The 23,377-nt window shown below is 44.3% G+C and overlaps 1 protein-coding gene across 1 annotated transcript in view; it reads left to right on the top strand.

Moving 5' to 3' along the window:
• abca5 (ATP-binding cassette, sub-family A (ABC1), member 5) overlaps positions 1–17,973 on the top strand; it is a 51,953-nt gene extending 33,980 nt beyond the window's left edge. Inside the window, exons 22-39 of the mRNA XM_076298056.1 lie at positions 6,529–6,666; positions 7,225–7,338; positions 7,849–8,019; positions 8,680–8,793; positions 9,271–9,408; positions 9,903–9,971; positions 10,283–10,374; positions 10,697–10,820; positions 11,165–11,282; positions 11,553–11,644; positions 12,341–12,516; positions 12,965–13,040; positions 13,564–13,658; positions 15,077–15,196; positions 15,512–15,664; positions 16,334–16,413; positions 16,712–16,767; positions 17,355–17,973. Coding sequence (XP_076154171.1) covers positions 6,529–6,666; positions 7,225–7,338; positions 7,849–8,019; positions 8,680–8,793; positions 9,271–9,408; positions 9,903–9,971; positions 10,283–10,374; positions 10,697–10,820; positions 11,165–11,282; positions 11,553–11,644; positions 12,341–12,516; positions 12,965–13,040; positions 13,564–13,658; positions 15,077–15,196; positions 15,512–15,664; positions 16,334–16,413; positions 16,712–16,767; positions 17,355–17,501 — 2,073 coding nt within the window. The 3' untranslated portion in view covers positions 17,502–17,973. The remainder of the gene's footprint in view (positions 1–6,528; positions 6,667–7,224; positions 7,339–7,848; positions 8,020–8,679; positions 8,794–9,270; positions 9,409–9,902; positions 9,972–10,282; positions 10,375–10,696; positions 10,821–11,164; positions 11,283–11,552; positions 11,645–12,340; positions 12,517–12,964; positions 13,041–13,563; positions 13,659–15,076; positions 15,197–15,511; positions 15,665–16,333; positions 16,414–16,711; positions 16,768–17,354) is intronic.
• The last annotated feature ends 5,404 nt before the right edge of the window (positions 17,974–23,377 follow it).

Raw genomic sequence — 23,377 nt, forward strand, 5'->3', positions numbered from 1 at the left:
TAGCAGCAAGGGTCAAATTATTCTTTAACTTTAAGGAAATCCCTTCATCAAACGTAAGGCTACTCTAATGACTATCGTTTCCGTTTAGGAATGCTATAGTAAGTGTTTAATTTCGCGCTAGATTTTGACAAACAAATGAGTAAAAACTGTCAAACACCGACAGAGTGCGAGTTGTCACGTGCTTAAGTTGCAGTAGATGTATGGGTAATAAAGTCCTTTGACTACTTTGGGCAATGAGTGTAGCCCAAAACGAACTTCATTACCCACAAATCCGTGCCACGTGTAGTTTCAAAACAGGAAGTGGGATGAACGCGCTGCTTGCAACGTAAATCAGAGTCTGATTCCCCCCTCCACCCTCAGCTACATAACATCCTGGACATTGGACCCACAAATGGCCGCCTGCACCACTCCACTTGCACACTTGTACACTTTGCAACTTGTTGTTGTTGTCCTGGAAACACAACACTTCTGCTGCTCTTACATAACTTGCACCACTATGCCACTTTATTTCTTACTTAGGTCAAACAGAACTACCTCAGCCTCTTATTGGCCTGACTTTGCACTAGTATTTTATTTTATTGACTGTCTATGCACAATTTCAACCAAATTTTGCTGCTCTTATTTTTTCATTATATGTGCCCTCTTATTTACTTATTTACTTACTTTTTTGTTTACTTGAATGTTATGTTTGTCTGTGGACTTAAAATTGTTAAAATATGTCTTGTCTCCACCGTGGGATAGTGAGAAACGTAATTTCGATCTCTTTGTATGTCTGGAACATGTGAAGAAATTGACAATAAAGCTGACTTTGACTTTGACTTTGACTTTGAGCGAGCAGAAAAGGTTATGAACCGATTTGTAACAAGTAAATCGATATAACGACCGGTTCATTTCAGTTTTATTCCGATACGGGGCTTCACATATCGATGTAGCCGTATCTTACACGTTAAAAACGGATACCGATACGTATCGGTTAATCTTTACACCCCTACTCAGAATAGTTTGGTGCTGTGAACCTCCATAATCTTAAAATAGCCACAAATCTTCCAAGCTGTACTTTTGGTTCTGCTGAAAGTGAATGCCATCTGTCTCATTATACCAGATTAGTAGTATTTTTTTCACTTAATTTATTAGTTAATGACTCAACTCTGGAATAATGTCTTACAAATATATTGTCACATCTATTTGAAGGAAGCATGACCTCCTGAGGCTGAGTGATCTGCCAGAAACTGATGTTGAACTCCTAATTCTCCGATCACGGAATGAAGCTGGACCAGATGCAACAATATAGCCTGGCGGGCCATCCTATATCATTGACATGTATAGTCTGGCATCGAATCATTCACCTCGCTTAATCCAAGGGGCGGGCAGAGAATTGTCTTTCAAACTGCCTAGGCATGCAATAGGCCAGCGCTACGACCATATCCGTATCCGGTCGGCAAAACGGCAAATACATCCTTCTTCGAAAGGAATGACTTAAGTGCATTGTGTTGATCTACTTTCAAAGAAAAGCACAAGTCCAACTCCTCCAAAGTTGACGCCAACGCCGATTCAAACAACCGCTCTTCGTTTGCCATAGCCACCTTCCTTGTTGTTCACCGTCGCAGGATGTCGTTATCCTGTTAAGCCCGCCTTAATACTCTCTAACGAAATAGAGCGCTGTGATTGGCCGTCATCCACGGTGTTAAGCCAATAGAAATTCCTATGGTTCGATACTAGACGTACAAGCTGAGCAAATTAATTTGCCGCCGCTAGGGTGCGTCTAGATTTCTAGGCTAGCAACAATATGCATTCATCATAGGAAACTCTACATTGAGAAATATGAATTCCTGCAAAAAAAGTGTATTGACCCACTGAGGCAACATTTGAAGGCAATAACAAAAAACCTCAAAACTCTGAGGAAGGAGGATACTGACCAACTGAATGTGCTTAGTGATATTTCAGTAAGCCTTATTCCTGGTCAAAAAATGTGTTACAATTGTTGGTCAAAGCTCAAGGCCCTGCATATCACTCCAATGGAACCAACAGAAGAGGTCACTATAATGGAATTCCAACCTTCAGAGGTATCAACACTGAACACCAGCCTAAACGAACTTGGAGTGTCTCCTGTCAGACCTTCTCGAGTCAGTCAAAATAATATGTCAAGCTATGCCAAAAGAAAAGCAACGGAAGTTAATAAGGCCCTTGTGATGAAGATTTCCTTGGCTTGTGGTGTGCCATCATCCACATTAGAAGAATGCTCAAATTGCAAGGACATGGACATTCTGATGGACCTGCTGAAAGAAAAGATTGCGGTGTCTCCAAGGCAAATGCAGATCCAACTCCTTACTCTGGTACCTGACAGCTGGACTGTGGAGAAAGTAGCAGAAATTGAATGTGTGTCCATACAAGGTGAAAGCTGCCCGGAAATTACGGCAAGAGCATGGTACCCTTGCAGAACCTGAGGCGCAGAGAGGGAAACGTATATCACCAGAAATTGAAGCAAGAGTCAAAACTTTCTATGACAATGATGAATTCACCAGATTACTTCCAGGGGCAAAGGACTACAAGTCTGTTAAGTCCAGTGACACAGGAGTGCGGGAACACAAGCAAAAACGACTGATCCTGATGAATTTGAATGAACTCTTTGAAAATTATATCCTGAAGACAAAATAGGACTGTCAAAGTTCTGTATACTTCGACCCAGTCACTGCATCACTGTGGGGTGTCGAGGAACACATTCTGTATGTGTGTGCCAAATTCATCAAAACATAAAACTAATGCTGGCTGCCCTGCCAAGTGGAGACCAGAGGATCACCTACCATGACCTGATGGCAAAGCTTTTGTGTTCAGTAACATCAAAACTTTGTATGGTGCACAGATGTCCATGCTGCCCTGGGGTTGGTGTACTCAAGAGATACCTGGAGACCTTGTGTGAAGTAGATGAAATGGCTGATGATTATGATGTGTTCAAGCAATGAGTTTCAACTGATCGCACCACACTTCAAACATGCTCTAGCACGTTGGTGGATTTTGTTGATACTGTTGTGAAGAACACTGACCAACTGACAAGTCATCATTTCATCTCGAAACACCAAGCGGCATTCTTGTCCACCTTAAAAGAACAGCTGGGACAAAATGAAGCAATAATTATCCTGGATTTTGCAGAGAATTATAGATTTGTGGTACAAGATGCAGTTCAGGGATTTCACTGGGAGAATTCCCAAGCAACACTTCATCCATTCGTTGCTTATTTCAAGCAGCTTGGTGAACTGCAACATGAGAGCATGTGTGTCATAAGCGATTGTCTGCAACATGACACAATAACTGTGCACAGATTCCAGAAGGATGTCCTGAGCTACCTGCAAAAGACAGCACCCCATGTAAGCAAATTTTTTTACTTCTCAGATGGAGCTCCATCTCAGTATAAAAATTTCAAGAACTTTGTGAATCTTGTGTGTCACCAGCGTGATTTTGGATTTGAAGCCGAATGGCATTTTTTTGCTACATCCCATGGCACGAATGTCTGTGATGGTGTGGGTGGCACTATTAAAAGGGAAGCAGCAAAAGCCAGTCTCCAAGCAGCAACTTCAGGACACATTCTGACACCAGCAGATTTATATGAGTGGGGCGTAGGACATATAAAAAATGTCCATTTTCTTTTCATATCAAATGAAGAGGTCATATCTCATACTGCTGAACAGAGGATGCGATTCTCCAAGGCCAAAAGAGTACCTGGTACTCGGCAATACCACTGTTACATCCCTACAATGGACGGCAGACTCAAAGTAAGTCGGGTGTCTGGGGAAGACAGTTATTTACTGAAGAAACAATTGAGATGCCTGATCACACTAATGCTGCATCAACAGTGTCTGTCACATTAGACCAGTGTCGTATTGGAGGCTATGTTGGGTGCATATATGATGACAACTGTTGGATTGGTATGATTCGTGACAAGAGTGAAGCAGAATCAGACATCGAGATATGTTTCATGCACCCACACTATCCCGCACCATCTTTCCATTGGCCATCTAGAGAGGATATTTGTTGGATGCCATTACAGTGCCTCATTGCATTCCTTAGTGCACCTGCAACTGTCAGTGGGAGGCAGTACCACCTTGATCTCAAAGACAAAGCTGCTCTACACTCTGCACTTCAAATGAAACGAAAATGAGGCTAGTTATGATTAAATGCTATGAATGATAATGCTGTAAAATGAAGTACCATGTTTGTTTTGTGCTTCATCTGCCTCTGATGATTTATTTCTGATGTTTTTTCTTTCAGTTATTATGTTTGTCATTATTGGAAAAAAGTACATTTTGTCCATATTTAGTGTGGAAAATAAAGAAGAAAGATTCGCATAAGACAAGTCAAATTGGTGTTTTTAAAAAGAAGGAATCATGGAGAATAAAGAAAGAAATATAAAAAAAATCTTCGTACATTCCCACAAGGTCTTAGGGTGCTCTGAAAATGAGATCCAAATTTTTTTTTCAGATTTGTGAGGTCTGCTGTTCAAACACTGATAGAGTTTCGTTTCTGTTTATTGTTTTTTCTGAGGGTGTTTGTACTTATCTCAATAAGGGAGAAAAATCAAAAGCCTGTGTTGAGAACAAATACGTCATCTGAAGGCCTAAACAGAGCCCAGCCAAAAACTCCCAAAAAGATTTGATCAACTTTGAGGGACTGCTATGACCATGCAGGATCATCCAGACCAAACGTAACAATTTTGCTACATACTATTCCTATTTATGTACCAGCATGCAAAATTTGAGCCTCCTACATGGTTTAGTTCTTGCGCTGTGGGCTTGTGAACATTGACAAAAATAAGAGGCCGACCAAAATCGACACCCCCCTCCCCCTGTAAAACTGGCTGTATCTTGGAAAGTATTGATCTTACATAAGAGTAATTTTACAGTGTGTCTCCTGGGTAACATACGTACACCTGATAATTTTTTCAGAATTTTTTGAAACCTAAGTGCGTGGGCCCTGGTTCAATTGACGTGAAATGACCCTGTTCTAAAGAGGTCTGTTAGCTTACTTGTTCCTCATTTTTGTTATATTGGAGGATTCATTTCAGTTTGTTGATTATCCAGAATGACCAGAGTGTGTGCGTGCGTGTGCGTGCGCGCGCGTGTGTGTGCGCGTGTCAGTGTGTGTGTGTGTCAGAAAAGACGGCAGGTTAATGAAAGTGTATGTGTCTGTGTGTGTGTGTGTGTGTGTTTGGGTTTGGAAGACGGCTAGAGAGGAGAGTGAGTGGGAAGCCTTTGAAGCGGTGAGCCGACTGTAGGCACTCCTCTTCTCGGCAGTGTCCGGAATTAGATCAGTCTGAAATGGGAGCCCTTCACCTGCCTCTCACACTGGGGGACTAGCACTGGCTGAAGTGTGTGTGTGTGTGTGTGTGTGTGTGTGTGTGTGTGTGTGTGTGTGCGCGCTCTCAAGTTGAGCCCTCTGTAGTCAAGAGGTTCTTCTGAATCTGACAGTCATCATTACCTGGTAGAGAGGGAGCTGAAGCATCAATATCTGAAGCAGGCAGCCGTCTGTCTCTCTGGCCATCTCAATAGCTGTCTCTCTGCCCATCTCAATAGCTGTCTCTTTGCCTACCTCAATAGCTGTCTCTCTGCTGTCTCTCTGCCCATCTCAATAGCTGTCTCTCTGCCTACCTCAATAGCTGTCTCTCTGCTGTCTCTCTGGCCATCTCAATAGCTGTCTCTCTGCCCATCTCAATAGCTGTCTCTCTGCCTACCTCAATAGCTGTCTCTCTGCTGTCTCTCTGGCCATCTCAATAGCTGTCTCTCTGCCCATCTCAATAGCTGTCTCTCTGCTGTCTCTCTGCCTACCTCAATAGCTGTCTCTCTGCCTACCTCAATAGCTGTCTCTCTGGCCATCTCAATAGCTGTCTCTCTGGCCATCTCAGTAGCTGTCTCTCTGGCCATCTCAGTAGCTGTCTCTCTGCCCGCCTTAGTATCTGTGTCTCCATCTCTCTCCACTTCACTAATATTTGCTGTTTGTTTAGTCATTTATACCTCTTGACCTGAGGACTATTTCACAAAATCAGAATTAAGAAATCCTAGATGAGCATCCATCTTGCTCTGTGTTCTGTTGTGTGGAATATGATTTCTGTTCCTTGCCCTCTTTCTCTTTTTGTCTTATGACACATGTTGACTCACTGCTATTTTACACGTCTAATTCCCTACACGTTGTTCATCCCACACTCTTTTGCCCTCTCTCTTTCTCCCCCTCTCTCTACCTTTTTCTATCTACTTCCCTCTCTCTCTACTTCCCTTTCTTTCACTCTTACCTGCTCTTTCTCCCTTTCTCTTGCAATCTCTACCCCCCCGCTTTCTCTCTCTCTCTCATTCTTCCTCCCTCCCCCTTTCTCTCTCTCTCTCTCTCCCCATCTCCCCATCTCTCTCTCTTTCTCTCTCCCTCTCTCTCTCACTCTTCCTCCCTCTTCCTCCCCCTTTCCCTCTCTCTCTCTTTCTCTCTCTCTCTCTCCCCCTCTCTCTCACACTCTTCCTCCCTCTCCTTCGCTCCCTCTCTGTCTCTCAGGGCTTTAGTTACTGTCTGGCGTTTAACAGCACCACGGTGCACTCTCTGCCCATGGTGGTCAACGTACTGAGCAATGCTCTGCTGAAGGGTCTCAACGGCACCGGGCGCATCAACACCTGGGCCAAACCCTTCGACTACGTGAGTGACCCCAGACTCCGAGAGACCTCGTTGGTTTCATATGACCTCCTTGGGAGGATTCAGTTCTTCTGACCTCATTTCAGCTGCTGTACTGTAAGGCCAGCTCTGTAGTGCCTCTAGGGCCGTTCACACCAGGACCGATAACTATAAAGATAGTTATAACGAGTGACTATGTCCACACATAAACTACTACAATGTACTTATGTTCTTGTTATAGTTTATGTGTGGTCATCATTCGTATTAGCTAGAGTGATGTTTTTTTGTCCTTATTGCTATATTTATATATTTATGTGAACCGGCCGTTATTCCACCTGTTGAACATTTCTATATTATGCATTCTACGTTAAACATTAAGATGCTCATTTTCTTTGTGTGTCCACTATTCACCTGTAATTTCCACTAGGTCATGTGGCTTTGCCCTTTTTGTTTGTAACCCTGTAGGTAGTGTCCCTCTTACCTGCTATAGGCAGAGCACACCTTTGAGAGCTAGCTAGACAATTCATGACGAGCTTCCTCTGTGTTTCCCGATGTTCACCACCACCAATATTGTTTGTCTAGCAACTCCCCGACTCCACGTCCTACGCGCTGGTCTACATCGAGGCGGTGATCCTGGGGATGCTGGCTGCTGGAATGCCGGCGTACTTCGCCATGGACCACACCCGAGACCGGGAGGTGAGGTGGACTGTCCGAATACACGCCCGCTCTCTGGCGCTGTCAGCACGCCCTCGCTAACACTAGCTGTAGATTCAATTTAAGCAGCACTGTTTGTAGTATTCTGCTAAATAATTACAGGGTTCCTACCAAAGATTCTAGAGTGCTACGCTCCGCTCTAGAATCTTTGGTTCCTACACAGTATGGAAAACCCAGAGCCCTAGAGATATAAGGCTCTGGGAAAACCTGGAAAACTATGGAATTTGATTTGAGTAATTTCTAGGTCTGGATAAGTATGGAAAAAAGAAACAAGGGTATGGAGAAATTTCACGGGAAAATTAGTAATTGGAGCTGTAATATGATTGTTTTTATATAAATCTAAAAAACTAAAACTAAAACAAAACTAAAGAGTTCTGACAAGCAATTCTAGACAATTTGCACGGGAATTTTACAGTTCTATTGACAATTGTTTCCTGTATTCTTGGACAGAATTTCATGTTCTAGAGCTTGTCTGTCTGGTTTGGGTTGCAGATCAAGTGCCGTTCAACGCTGCGGATCTCAGGTCTGGTTCCATCGGCGTACTGGTGTGGTCAGGCGGCCATCGACATTCCGTTCTATTACGTCATCCTGACGTGCATGACCTGCACCCTCTTCTCCTTCCACTCCACCAAACTCCTCACCTCCAGTAACCTCACCGCTGTGGTCAGTACACACACACACACACACCCCCCCCCCCCCCCACACACACACACACACACACACACACACACATGTAGAGACATATGAACACACACACACACACACACACACACACACACATGTAAAGCCATATGAACACACACACACACATGTAGAGACATATGAACACATACACGTAGTGACATATGAACACACACACACACACACACGTAGTGTCATATGAACACGCAAACACACTAGTCATTCTATGCTTACACAGGTGAACACACACAGATGCATTTGAGTGAGTGAGAGCACAAGTTAGTAAGAAAGATACACCCATTCGCTCAGTCACACACACAAACACACACAAGGGAAATGACTAATCATGAAGTTGAGCACATTACAATTCAGGCCCCCATAGAGAACAACTGCACACTTAAAGAGCTACGCATCGATCCTGGAGAGGGAAATTGCTAGCTCTGCTCCTTAAGGATGATTGCGCTGTGGATTTAATTAACTTTATTGATCCAAATGGCCTGCTGTCTCCTCTCCCTTTCTCTACCTCCATGTCTCCTTCTCCCCCCCCCTCTCTCTCTCCATCTCCCCCTCTCTCTCTCTCTCTCTCTCTCTCTCTCTCCCTCTCTCCACCCCCCCTCTCTCTCTCTTTCTTTCTCCCTCCAGGTGCTGTGTCTGATTGGTTTCGGTCCAGCCATGATCCTCTTCACCTATTGTGTGTCGTTCATGTTCACCAGAGTCCAGAGCAACAGGGACTTTTTCTCCGTGGTGTCCATGATGGTGAGCATGAGGAGGATGCACACAGATACAGCGACCTGTGCAGAATACAGTTGATGATGATGATGATGATGATAATAATAATAATAATAATAATAATAATAATAATAAGCTTTATTAAAAGCACATTTCATACACATCTGTTTATGTAATGCGCTATATAAATAAACTTGACTTTATTTGTATAGCACCTTTCATACACAGAGCACCTTTCATACACATTTGGACCAAAAAGATGCTAAATTGCACAATCAGGGCAGAATTGTCAGTGTTACCAGAATGCATAGTGTGATGTGTTGTAACAGAAAGTATATTCTGAAATTGTGACTGGGTCTTTCCATGAATGAAATTGAGTTCAACTGAGTGGTAAATGCAGACAAAAAAAGCATTTAATGTAAGGACCCCAATGAAGGAACCTAGATAAAGTTTCCGTGTGTGTGTGTGTGTGTATTTACGTGTGTGTGTGTGTGTGCGCCCCAGGTGTGTGTGGTGTCAGCCTCCACGGTGCAGCTGACGTTTGTGAACGACTGGGGCAGCGTGACGCGGATCCTCCACAGCACCCTGTGCTTCTTTAACCCCCTCTACCCCCTCATGGGCTGCCTCAACTGCGTCACCAAGGTGGGCCCCACTCACCCCCACCCAGCCTGCAGCACACAAACACCACGGGCCCTTCATTTAAAGGCTGGGCAAAGTGCAAAGCCAGTCTATGAGCAAAGCTCTCGTGCATGAACTAACGGCGTCATGTGGCGTGAGACAGCTTTTAGCTGGCCCACCGACGTTTGTATTTAGGATTTTTCTCATTAAATTAAATTTGCAAATAGATTTTGCGTAGTTATTGAGCAAGCTTTAGTTGTTAGACTTTAGACTTTGCACTTTGCCCTGCATCTAAATCAGGGGCCCTTTATGTTTACTGTATACATACATGGGTCTGTTAGTGAGTGCATTAAATGTCACAATCATAACAACCTACACAGTTTACCATATATGGCATCTGTTCAAGCTGCTAGGAAGGGCACAATCCTCAACAGCACTTCCAATATCACTTCTGTAACGTCCACTTCACATGCCCTGGTGCATTAGTGAGAGTGTGTGTTTTGTTTTCTGTCTCCTAGGCAACCTTCATTCCGTCCATTGTGGAAGACGAGCTGCTTTGGAAAGGCCTGCTGATCGCTGTGCTTGCTGTAAGTGGCGTCTGCTGTTGGGTGGATTATGTCACATGTCACTGTAATAAGTCTCTCTCTCTCTCTCTCTCTCTCTCTCTCTCTCTCTCTCTTTTCTCCCCCCTCCCCCCCTCTCTCTCTCCCTCTTTCTTTCTCTCTCTCACTCTCTCTCTAATATTGCTTAAGCATATGTAAATGTAGGATTAATGCAAAATATGTCAGCAAGGTGTTTTTTCAACAGGCAAAAATGGCTAAATATAACCCCCACCTCCCTCTCTATCCCTCTCTCTCTCTCTCTCTCTCTCTCTCTCTGTCCCCCTCTCTCTCTCTAGCCCTACCTGCAGTGCATCCTGCTGTTGTTCTTGCTGCGATGGCTGGAGCTACGCTATGGAGGCAAGACCATGAAGAATGACCAGCTCTGCAGGTTAGCACTAACACACATACATGCACACACACACACACACACACACACACACACACACACACACACACACACACACACACACACACACACACACACACACACACACACACACATATACACAAACCTATACCTTTGACACTTAAAAAATAGAGCTTGTTTTGGTGAAATTCAATGAATGGTATGTTAAACCTGGTGCTTCGGGGTAGAGTATTTAGATCTTGTCACTATGGAACAAGGGACAGACCACGGTTGAGAAAATGTTTGGCCTTTTGGATGTGCTGCTTAGCTCTGACGTCTGTGATGTTGCGTGCGGGGGTCTTAGGATCTCGTCCAAGCCGAAGGGCAAAGTTCAGCGCAACCCCGAGGAGAACCTGGACGAGGACGAGGACGTGATGGTGGAGAAGGCGCGTGTCAAAGAGGCCCTCACCTGCCAGTGCTGCGAAGAGGTGTGTGTGTGTGTGTGTGTGTGTGTGTGTGTGTGTGTGTGTGTGTGTGTGTGTGTGTGTGTGTGTGTGTGTGTGTGTGTGTGTGTGTGTGTGTGTGTGTGTGTGTGTGTGTGTGTGTGTGTGTGTGTGTGTGTGTGTGTGTGTGTGCGCGCGCGTCTCCATACAAATGGTTGGTAAATGAATGTCTGTGGTTGTATGTAAATGTGAGTGGGCTTGGGATTACAATCATCTGTGTTCACCATGAACAATGACATCATGATCATATGGCATATTCTGTGATAAATGTACAAGTATATTTAGTATTTATGTGCAATTATTGATTGTGTGTGTGTGTGTTTCCTCAGAAACCAGTGATTGTTGTGAGTAACCTGAGGAAGCAGTTTAAAGACCGACGTGAGGGCTTCTCTTTCAGTAAGAAGAGGAGAGTGGCCACCAAGAACATTTCCTTCTGCGTCCGCAAAGGTAAGCCCTCTCCCCATCACACACCTTCCTCTCCCTCCTCCTCCTCTCTGATCTCTCTATCCTTCTATTCTCTCCTCCTCTTTCTCTCTCTGAATCCTTTCTTCTTACTTCTTCTCCCTCTCTCTTCTTTCTGTTCTCTCCCCTCATCTCCCTGCCTTTCTTCATGCTGATCATGTAGCCCCTGCCCAGACTGATGTAACCTTTGACCTTTGGTGGTTTAACCTTTAACCTTTAACCTTTGACCTCTGACCTCTGCCCTTCCCTGTGCAGGTGAGGTGCTGGGGCTGTTGGGGCCCAATGGAGCAGGGAAGAGCACCATCATGCACATGCTGGCTGGAGACACTGACCCCACCGCTGGACAGGTGTGTGTGTGGGGGGGGTCTCTCTCTCTCTCTCTCTCTCTCTCTCTCTCTCTCTCTCTCTCTCTCTCTCTCTCTCTCTCTCTCTCTCTCTCTCTCTCTCTCTCTCTCTCTCTCTCTCTGTGTGTGTATTTGTGTGTCTTGTACACGTGTATGAGCTCAGCTGAATTTGTTTCAGTCTGTTTGTTTTTATCTGATTCAGGGTTCCCACTGGTCATGGAATTTCTGGAATATCATGGAATTTTGGAAAGTCAGGGAATTTTATCATTTTTGGGGCAAAGTCATGGAATATCAGGGAAACTTCAAATGTATGAATTTGAACAAAGTTTTGAATTTGAAGTTTCAAATTAGTCATGTGAAAAGTCATGGAATTTTACATTTGACTTAGAGTGGGAACCCTGCTGACTTTTAAGAGGTTTCTCTCTTCCTGATCTTTTACATAATGCAAGTAAACAGGCCCTGATGCGTAACACCGTACATTTACTGTATAAATCAACAAAACAGCGACGCCATCATTTGGATCCATGTGCGGTACTTTAGCCTGCCTGTCCTACCGGTCTGTGCTCTCCCCAGATCCTGATGGGCGACTACAGCACAGATTTCAGAATCAGAATCAGAATTAGCTTTATTGGCCAGGTTTGCATACACAAACAAGGCCGTCATGTGTGTGTGTGTGTGTGTGTGTGTGTGTGTGTACAGATCCTGATGGGCGACTACAGCACAGATTTCCGTCCCGTGGACAGCCAGCTGGAGCACGTGGGCTACTGTCCCCAGGTCAACCCGCTGTGGCCGCGCGTCACCCTACAGGAGCACCTGCACATCTACGCCGCCATCAAGGGCCTCCGCACACAGGACGTGCCTGGCATCATCCGACGGTAACAGAACCTCACCTCCTCTCTCTTTCTCTTCTCTTCTCTTCTCTTCTATTCTCTTCTCTTTTCTTTCTCTCAATCCTTCTTTCTCACTTCTTCTCCCCTTCTTCTCTCTCATTTTTTTCCTTTACTCTGTCTTTCTCCCTTTTCACTTCTTCTCTCTCACATCATCTATCTCTTGCTGGTGATGTAGCCCCTGCCCTGACTCTCTCTCTCTCTTTTCTTCTCTTCTCTTCTCTTCTCTTCTCTCTTCTGTTCTCTTCTCTTCTCTGTCCTTCATCTTTTCACCTTCTCTTTTATTCTTTCTGCCTCTCTTTGTGTCTTGTGCCTTTTCCACGTTTCTTCCACATTTCTTTCTTCTGGTGTGTAGATGATTGGGGTCAGTTCCCCAATCAAACGCAATTTTATAAGTGTGTGTGTGTGTGTGTGTGTGTGTGTCTGACATTCACAGCGTGGTCAACGCACTGGAGCTGAAGGAGCACCTCCACAAGCAGGCCAAGAACCTCTCGGGAGGGATCAAACGAAAGGTGAGTTAACCAAAGGTCCCCAGCGCCTCGCAGCCAGCACTTTCATAACCTCCACTAGCTCAGCTCCAAAGCCCCAGGGCTCCCATCATGAGTGAACCAACCCTGCCCAGCCCTACACTGCATCCACCGGGCCTCTCTCTGGCTCCCCCTTCCCTGTGCCACCCAAGAGGAGAGGAGGACCAAGAACTCTGAGGAGAATTTATAGCACCGCTGGCAATGACTCAAGCCTTAGTCACTGAGAGAGCACAGACTATGCCCTCGTTTGAAGTGGGAATCAAGAATACACTGGGCTTTAAATATAGACCACAAGGTTCCCTTCCCACCATCCCAACACTAATATAAACTCTTTTATTTGTGTGCTGCAGGAAGAAGAATAGTTTTTAAAATTAATTTATGATTTATTTTTGGTGCCCTTTTTTGTGTGTACGTTCACATGATTGTATGTCCTGATGTTTTTATGTATTCATTTGTTTCTAATGTGGTGATATGAATGTTTGTGTTTGTGTGTATTTTTCTCCTGCAGCTGTGCTTTGCCATAAGCATGCTGGGTAATCCGCAGATTGTGCTGCTGGACGAGCCGTCCACTGGGATGGACCCCAAGTCCAAGCAGAGGATGTGGTGAGGAGATCAGTCCCGCAATCCTTCCCAGAGTTCCACTCAACATCACTCAGATCCCTCTGATCTCCTCCATCACCCTCTTTCACACATACTCACTCACTATAGACACACACACATACGCTCACCCATTTATTCACTCACTCACTATAGACACACACACATATGCTCACCCATTTATTCACTCACTCACTCACTCACTATAGACACACACACATACGCTCACCCATTTATTCACTCACTCACTCACTATAGACACACACACACACACATACGCTCACCCATTAATTCATTCATTCATTCACTCCACTTACTAACTCACTCTCTATGTAGACACACACACACACACACATACTCACACACATACTCTTACCCATTCATTCATTCATTCATTCATTCATTCACTCACTCACTATATAGACACACACACACACACATACTCACACCCATTTATTCATTTATTCTCTCTTTCTGTCTCTTGCTTGTATACGCACACACACACACACACACACACACACACACACACACACACACACACAAATCTAACTGTCTCTCTCATCATCACTCACTCTCTTTATCGCTCTCTCTCTCTGAGTGTGATTTGGCTTAAGCTTGTTTAGATATGTTGACATAAGAATGTGGACGTAAGGTCTGCTCCAATCACTGAGGATGGAGCTGAAGAATGCACGAGTAGCTCTGGGCAGCGGGGCTTTAGGCGGGGGTCTCACTGACCAGTGTCAAGTGGCAGACTTTCTATTGTTTGTTATGGCTTGGCACCGCCAACGTCAAGCTTAGGAGCTGACCTTTGAACTTTCAGAGCGTAACACGAAGCTCTTCCATATCAGTTTGATGTATGCTAGAAACATCTCAGGCATTCTGAAAAATCACAGCAGTAAAACATTTTTATAGATTCAAGATGGAACTTTGTTAGAATTAATCAAATTATTATGGTCCGAGTGTTGCGTAGGGCTGCCGTTTTGGTGTTTTCAGAACCCTGCCTTAATGCAGTGAATTAATAAATTTGCGACAAGGTCATATTTTCACATGCAAATTAGATTTCTGGCAAACAGTTGCAGTTAATTTTTGGCAATGTTGCAACAAATTTGCAGCAATGTCATATCCAAATTAGGTTTGACACCAGAAGTTCACTGGAAGTTTGCCAATATTGGCTAAGTGTGGTGGCAAATCACTGGTGAACACATTTGCCACTAGTGGCAAACTTCTCATTGTTGTCAGAACTTGCTGGAAGTTTGCCTCTAGCGGCCAATATTGGCAAACTTCTAGTGAACTCATTTGTTTCCCACAAATCACCCACGAGTTTGCTGCAAATCTGCCTCAAACATTTGATTTTTTGGGTGACATGCCAATAGAGTGTGTTTGTTGTTTAGCTGACCGCGTTGGCTTGGCGTCTCTCTCGACAGGAGGGCGATTCGTGCCGCCTTTAAGAACAAGCAGCGAGGCGCCATCTTGACCACACACTACATGGAGGAGGCCGAGGCCGTGTGCGACCGCGTGGCCATCATGGTGTCGGGGCAGCTCAGGTGACCACACCAACCACAACCAACTTCCTGAGTTCACATCTAAATTATTCTCTACCCAAAGCACACTTCCCTGTACTATCCTACAAACCTTTGCTGTGGTCTTCTACACATATAATGGCTTATATGGCTCTATGTACATCTCTGTAGTGTGTATAATAGAATGTCATATATGTAATAGAATGTCATATGTAAATGTTATATAAAGAACTAAGAGGGTCTGTCCCAAACTGATCTTTGGTGTGTGGTTTGGCTGTGTGTGTGTATGCGTGCGTGCGTGTGCGTGCGTGCGCGCGTGTGTGTGTGCGTGTGGTGCAGGTGTATTGGCTCCATCCAGCACCTGAAGGGAAAGTATGGGCGCGGCTACAGCCTGGAGATCAAGCTGAGAGAGGAGCTCACGGGGCTCCAGCAGGTGGCGCTGCTCCACAAGGAGATCCTCCGCATCTTCCCCCACGCCGCACGCCAAGAGAGGTGTGTGTGGAGGGTGTTTGTGTGTGGGTGGGTGTGTGGGTTTGTGTGGGTGTGTGTGGGTGGGTGTGTGTGTGTGGGTGGGTCGGTGTGGGTGGTTGTGTGTGTGGGTTTGTGTTGCATGCATGCATTTCTGTAGTGATTATCTGTATATGTGTAGGTGTGTGTGTCTGTCTGTGCATCTGTGTTGGTTTATATGTACTACTGTACCGTAATTTCCCAACTATTAGCCGTGGCTTATACATTGATTTTGCAAAATTTCTTCAGCTATGAGGTTAATTCAACGGGGCAGTTAATATTAATATGGTTTTGTTTTTTCAACTTGCATAAAACACTGTCCTGCGGCTTATACACAATGCGGCTAATACACAGGAAATGACTGTGTGTGTGTGTGTATGTGTGTGTGTGTCTAAGTAAGGAGGTATATATGTCTGCAGTCTGATCATTTGGACGAGCGGTGTATGTATGAGCCTTGTGAGGGGCCGTGTGAGGAGCAGCCCAAATCCACTGACTTGTGGGAACCCAAAGGGCAGCAGTAACATCCCGCTGTCTCTCTCTCTCTCTCTCTCTCTCTCTCTCTCTCTCTCTCTCTCTCTCTCTCTCTCTCTCTCTCTCTCTCTCTCTCTCTCTCTCTCTCTCTCTCTCTCTCTCTCTTTTTTCATTGTGTCACAGTTTTGCCACTCTGATGGTTTACAAGATTCCCATGGAGGACGTGAAGTCTCTGGCCCAGGCCTTCTCCCAGCTGGAGAGCGGTGAGTCGGGGATCACCCATTCTGATTCTGATTCTCATTCTGATTCTGTTACGCCCCGTTTCAAAGAGGGGAACTAATCTCCTATGCTGTGAGGTCATTTCTTGAGTGGCTGTCACTCCGCAAGAGCCAATGGGGAAGGCCACCTCCCCAGCTCTCAGTAAATGACCCAACGCTGGAGCCTTGGGTCATTTGTGTTGGGTCATTAAACATGTATAGAGTGTTAGGTAATTTACAGGGAGCTGATTTTGTGTTGTCTTAACTCTTGTGGTTTCTCCGCATTTCTTATCCCTCCTTACAGCAAAGCAAAACTTCAACTTTGAAGAGTACAACTTCTCACAGTCTACATTAGAACAGGTCAGTGATTCAGTCTGTACATGCTATTGGTGTAAACTGGACAGAACTACAATCGGTTCAGATGAATGCTATGTAGTGCACAATATTACACTGGTTAATTAGGCTTAGTAGTCTGTTATTGGGCCTCTGATTTGTAAGTACCGGTAGTTTTAAATGTACAAAGTATAGTAAAAGTAAAGTATGAGATATAGAACATCATTTTTTTTGTAAAATGTAAAAAGTACCAAGAAATGAAAGATGAGTGGTGTTGTAATTGTAAAAAGGGGAAAGAGGTTGTTAGAAGGAATATCTAGTGCAGTGAGTTGCTAAACTATTACCAGTGAGCTACCCATGTCTGGTCACTGTCTGTGGGATACTGAAGCTGTGTGTTTGTGTTTGTGCCTGCTTGTTTGTCTCTGCGTGTGTGTGCGTCTGTGTGCGTGTGTGTGTGTGTGTGTGTGTGTGTGTGTGTGTGTGTGTGTGTGTGTGTGTGTGTGTGTGTGTGTGTGTGTGTGTGCGTGTGTGCGTGTGTGCGTGCGCATGCGTGTGTGTGTGTGTGCGCGCATGCGTGCGTGCGTGTGTGTGTGTGTGTGTGCACGTGCCTGTAGGTATTCATGGAGTTTGCTAAGGAGCAGGAGAGCGAGGAGGACGAGGTGGGCTCGCTCAGCACCACCTTCCAGTGGCAGCGTCTCCGGCAGGACGGCCCTCAGCCAGTCAGCGCCAACCACGCCGACAGCATCGTGCACCAGCTCTGATCCCCGACGACCCACGATGCCTGTCCACCTCCGCCTCGGGAGACTGCGTCTCCTCCCAACGGCATGGAGACCGGCGCCGACTGACCCCGCGGCGCTGACCACGCGTCTCACACACACACACACACACACACACACACTCTCTCCAAGCTCCTCCCATGTGTTGTCTGTGGAACTGCCCACTGCATGTCCATATGTGATTGGATGAAGGCAGGGCAGGGGTTGGCTATCGTTTTTTGTACAAAAATAGGTGCACTAGATGCTCCCTCACACTCCAGGATGTGTGTGTGTGTGTGTGTGTATTTGTTAGCACACACCTGTGTGTGTGTGTGTGTGTGTGTGTGTGTGTGTTGTAAGGTCTGAGACGACAGTGCCAGAGTGTGAACTTGTAACACCCTTTACCGGCACAGCAAAGGTCTCTGCTCTCTCTGAGCCTTCATCAAAACACTTTGTCTCCCCCTTTTTTATACCAAAACCCCCCCCCCCCCTAAAAAACAAAACAATTAAAAAAAAGACAAACTCAGAATCTCCTATTTTTGTGATGTCCTGCTGGGGGATGTGGAATATAGAGTATTTATTAAGTTTCGTATCTTCTCTCGTCGAACGGAACTCTCTTCACCTTCCATCTCCACCCCGCTCCGTCCCCTGTCGACTGACCACTGGCCACACGTCCATCAGACTTCTCGTCCAGCTCCTCCCCTGCTTGTGAGTCCACATGCCTGTCCAAAAAGAACCCCCACAGCTCAGGGGTCCGAGAACCCCTCGGGTGGCCGGGTGGGGAGGGGGGGGGGGGGGGGTGGTGGTCCCGTCTGACTGGTACTCATCGTAACCTTCCAACTCATGATCTCATCTGCATCGATCCTGAAGGAAACTTCTAGTGTCTGTAGCATGGGTTTGACTCTGAAGTATATCTAAACATACGTATATAAACAGTATATAATATATATATCAAAATATGAGAGTTTATATACACACAATGTATACACACAAAAAAGTCCTTTATGCAGAGCCTGCTACTGAAGAGCTGTGGAAGAGATTTTAGGTTTTGGTTTTGTTTTCTGAAGCACTTCTGTGGTGTAGCTAAGCTGTCAATACCAGCACAATGAATCTGATTTTTGTCATTTATCGCCATCTAGTGGCCATGTGCTCCCAAGGCAATAATGTCCCAATTTGCCTTCAGGCTAGGGGAGCAATGACTCCGTCCTCTCGCTCTCTAATATTTTGTCCTTCTGCCTTCCTTCTTTCTCTCTTTTTCTCTCTCTCTCTCTTTCTCTCTCTCACGCTTTCTCTATAATATATTGTCCTTATTGCCTTCCTTCTCTCTCTCTCTCTCTCTCTCTCTTCTGTCTCTCTCTCTCTCTTCTCTCTCTGTCTCTCTCGCTCCCCGCTTCTCCCCAGTTTTCTCTGTGTGTATGGGAGCGCAGGCACTACAGTGCGTTACGTTAGCTCCCACAGGCACCAGCATGCCATTGGGTTTTCAGGCTCTCTGCACTCTCCAGAGTGCCTGTGCAGGAGCCAGCCTCCCCTCCCTCCCTGCCTCCCCATCCTTACTGCATGCTTCAGGCCCCACATATATACGGGTGGCTTTCCCCTCAGTGGGCTCCTATCCCTCTCTTTAGAAGATGTCGCGTGAAAGGAGACAAAGGCCCAGTGGTGCCTTCTGTGCCGCCTTCAGAACGTTAGAATCCAAAATAGAATTTAGAAGCACAGTACAGTGTAGTACATTAGGTCTTTGCCAACAGTGTAGATAGAGTTGTGTGTGTGTGTGTGCGCGTGTGTGCCTGCTCATTGAACACAGGTTTGTTCACTATTCCTTTTTTTAAAGCTTGTGCCTCAGGCTTGGATTAAGATTTGAAGAGATTTTGATCGGAGTTTACTGAAAGCAGGATTTTGGATGGGTAATCTCAGCTCCCAGATGGACAGTGTTGTTTTCCATCTGGTTTAGTTTGTTTGTATGTCTGGCCTCTGAAGTGAAGCAGAGAATGTTGAATTGACCGTTCTCCCTGTTTTAAAACGTATCTGTAAAGAGCATCCTTTTTTTTTAAAAAAAGTCCCATTGGTATTGTATAGATGCAAGTATTGTATTGTCTTTTTTGGAGCAATATGTGGTATGTGTGGTGCTAAGGTATGGTGGCTGATTTAGAGAGGACACAAAATCCACGTTCTGCTTGGAGCTCACGATTTCATTGGATACATGGCACACGGCCACCTGATTGGCCGAGTCCAGCTATTGAGGCCATCTGATTGGCTGAATGGAGATCCTGTGTCTGTATAGTTTGTTTATGGTATTGGAACGTGCCTAGGATGTATGTGAGTATATGTGCGTTGTTCTTATTGATACTGAAGATGTACAGTAGCATCACAGTATACAGAATCACTTCCAAGTCTCTTAGTTCATGTGTTGCAATGTTTTGCTTGTTAGTTTACTGCCTTTATTGAAGTGGAGGTGACTACAGACAAATGGTTGCTTCTGCTTCAGAAAACACGGTCTCCAGTGATGGTTTTTAATTGTGTTTGAGATATAAAAAAAAAAACGCTTCATACCTGTATTCATGTCAACACTAATTTAAATTTGAGTCGTTTTTTAAAGGTGCTCTAAGCAATGCTGGGTAACGTCACTTCTATTGACTTTCAAACAAAACAGAGAGCTAGCTCGCTACTTCCTCCCCCTCCCTCACGTGCTGCTCACGTGCAATTGAAACTCTCCTAAACACGCATCTCGTCTGTGATTTGCTGGAACAGTTTATGTTTTTATGGGCTAGGTTTGCCCAGGTTGTTTTTGTTGCCGTTTTTGGAGCCTGGGCTGTCCACAGAGATCACATTTTTTTACAGTGTATTCTGGAGACAGACAGGTAGCGGTTGGTTAGGTGATGTTTGCAGTAAGTGACATAAAATGTTTTAGCCTAAAAAAACGTGTGGCATCGCTTAGAGCACCTTTAATGACTTAGGGGAAACACTAAGGAGCTGGCTTGTTCCATGGCTGATATTGATGGTGATTGTATTTGTGTGTTGACTGAGTGTCATCCTCCTCTCACTTGGCAAACTGAAGACAATTCACTCATTTGTCCCAATGGATCAGTTTTTTTGTTGATTTATAAGAAGGTGAAAGCTGTGACACTGAGTCTGTTTAGTTCAACAAAAACAGAGGTACACAGATCCACTCAAAAATTGTTATTATTATTATTATTATTATTATTATTATACTCACTGGGATTGGAAGACAACGGGGGTGATGAAGTGTCGAACTGACTTTCTTGTTTTGTACATATTTAAGATTTCTAATTATGCACAGTGTAGTCGGCAGATTTTACATTGTCCATTTAGTATTAGTAGTGGGTAAAAAGGGGTGTTGTGATGTATTTGATAGTGGACAATATGGAGGACCATCACATCTATTTTTTGGTAATATATATTTAAAAAAGACTTCCTCACCTCCATATCCTAACTTCTATTGTGACATGTAACATTTAAAAAAAAAATTAAATTAACATGTATATTTATTTTTCAAAATCTTGACAGACGTAGTGCTGTACAACTTTTTTTTATTATTATTAATTTTATTGTGATTTTATTTTATTAATTGAAGAGACAATATGTCAGTTGGGGAAGGACCTACAGCAATGCTGATATTTCAGGGTTTGTTAAAATGTGTTTCTCACTAGTCCTGTGTAACTTATTTCTGAACCTCTTAATTAAACATCCCCTTTATTAAAAATCTGACAAATACATTTTTGGTATAACTTGGAGAAACACATATTCCTGGGTGCATCAATGGAGTCTTTTTTTTAAGAGTAAGAACAATGCACACTGTACCTGTGAGGGCCTTCTGGAGAAAGATGGATTTCACTGGTATATGGCTGGAGAAAGATGGCTTTCACTGGTATCATATGGCTGGAGAAAGATGGCTTTCACTGGTATCATGGCTGGAGAAAGATGGCTTTCACTGGTATCATATGGCTGGAGAAAGATGGCTTTCACTGGTATCATATGGCTGGAGAAAGATGGCTTTCACTGGTATCATGCTGGAGAAAGATGGCTTTCACTGGTATCATATGGCTGGAGAAAGATGGCTTTCACTGGTATCATATGGCTGGAGAAAGATGGCTTTCACTGGTATCATGGCTGGAGAAAGATGGCTTTCACTGGTATCATGGCTGGAGAAAGATGGCTTTCACTGGTATCATATGGCTGGAGAAAGATGGCTTTCACTGGTATCATATGGCTGGAGAAAGATGGCTTTCACTGGTATCATGGCTGGAGAAAGATGGCTTTCACTGGTATCATATGGCTGGAGAAAGATGGCTTTCACTGGTATCATATGGCTGGAGAAAGATGGCTTTCACTGGTATCATGGCTGGAGAAAGATGGCTTTCACTGGTATCATGGCTGGGTCACTTGCCGCTTGTCACGCAAAACTGTGAAGTTGGTGTGAAGACTGGAATTTGGAAATTAATGGATGATGTTGATTTAGATGTGGCGGTATTGCTTCAAATCCAAGTTGTGTGTTGATTTAACTGTGAGAGGGGTGATTTGGGTTAATTTTATTATTTTTGTTGGGTGAACTCATTTTTTGCACACATGTAGCATTAGTGAATGATATAAACGGACAAAAATGTGCCCCTCTGCAAGAGCTGTGTGTACGTGTGTGTCATTAAGTGAGTGTGTGGGTGTATGTTGGTGATGACTTCCTGGGGGTTCTACTGAATTATGTATTAAACCAAGTTCATCTTTTTTTCTATAAAGTGCAATATATAAATCTGTGTGCGATCGATCACAGCATCATGTGAAGTTTGTATATTGTCTTTTCCGTAAACTCTTAAGTGTCTTGCGGTTGAAATGTAGCCACCAGTATGTAACCTATTAGACAGCTTTGCTTTTGCACTACTTTTACCCAGAACCCAATTCCCCAACCTGGAATGCAGAGGTCTACAAAAGAAACGATCAATTTGCTATTGGACAAAAAAAAACCTTCATTTGTCTTACTGGTTGTTTTGGATGTTGAAAGCACACCTTCACCTATGTATCATGTAATATGACTGTGTTCCACAGACTGGTCACCTTACTGACAGGCTCCAGTAGAAACTGCAATAGCCTACAGTTTTCCCGAAGAGGTACACGACTTCATTTAAACTGACAATTGATTCATTTTACATTTTTAACATCCTTCTGGCATTATCCAGTGTTGAACCTTGTTTGAGAACTTTTGTAAGTTTTAACTTCTACTATCTGTATTATGCAATCTTTATAAGATGATTGTGCACCGTTTTTTTTTTTTTTTTTACTTTCTTGTGTTCAGTCATGTGCCCTTACGTGCCCACAACAGTCCTTGGTGGTACCCCAGGTAGCGGTTGACCCCTGGATTGCATCTGACCCTGAAGCCAGCTATCTGCTCCAGATCTAGGCTGAGCCTGGTGCGGGTGTGTTCCGAAGTCGGCCGCTATCGGGCACCGCTAAAGAGTCCCGGTGCTCTGGAGTTCACGTGTGCACTTTCACTCAAGACATATACCACTAGGCACCACTACTGCTCAACATTTCCCCTACTCCTTAAATAAAAAAATCAATAAAAATGAAACTTTTATCACTTGGTCTTTTTCATTGGAAAGATTACTTCCTCTGTGTAATCTTGTTTGTCTTGTTGTTTTTTGTTTGTTTGTTTGTTTGGCATATGTTCGTATGAGGCTGGATTTTTAAAGTGTCTAAACTTGAAAGATGCATATGCATCAAGGGGCCCTTCTTATATTCATCGCACAGGGTAAATCGGGAACGTTAACTACAGAACATGGGGAAACTTAAAACATTGCATGAAAATTAACAACTACGGAAGAACCTAGTATAGTTAATGGTGTCTCTGGATGTATGTTAGTTGTCACATTTGCACC

The sequence above is a fragment of the Alosa pseudoharengus genome, unplaced genomic scaffold (genome assembly GCF_046254945.1).
Source record: "Alosa pseudoharengus isolate Yale_2024_CS ecotype anadromous, Long Island Sound unplaced genomic scaffold, YU_APseudo_1.1 YU_APseudo_1.1_scf_21, whole genome shotgun sequence".
NCBI lineage: Eukaryota > Metazoa > Chordata > Actinopteri > Clupeiformes > Clupeidae > Alosa > Alosa pseudoharengus.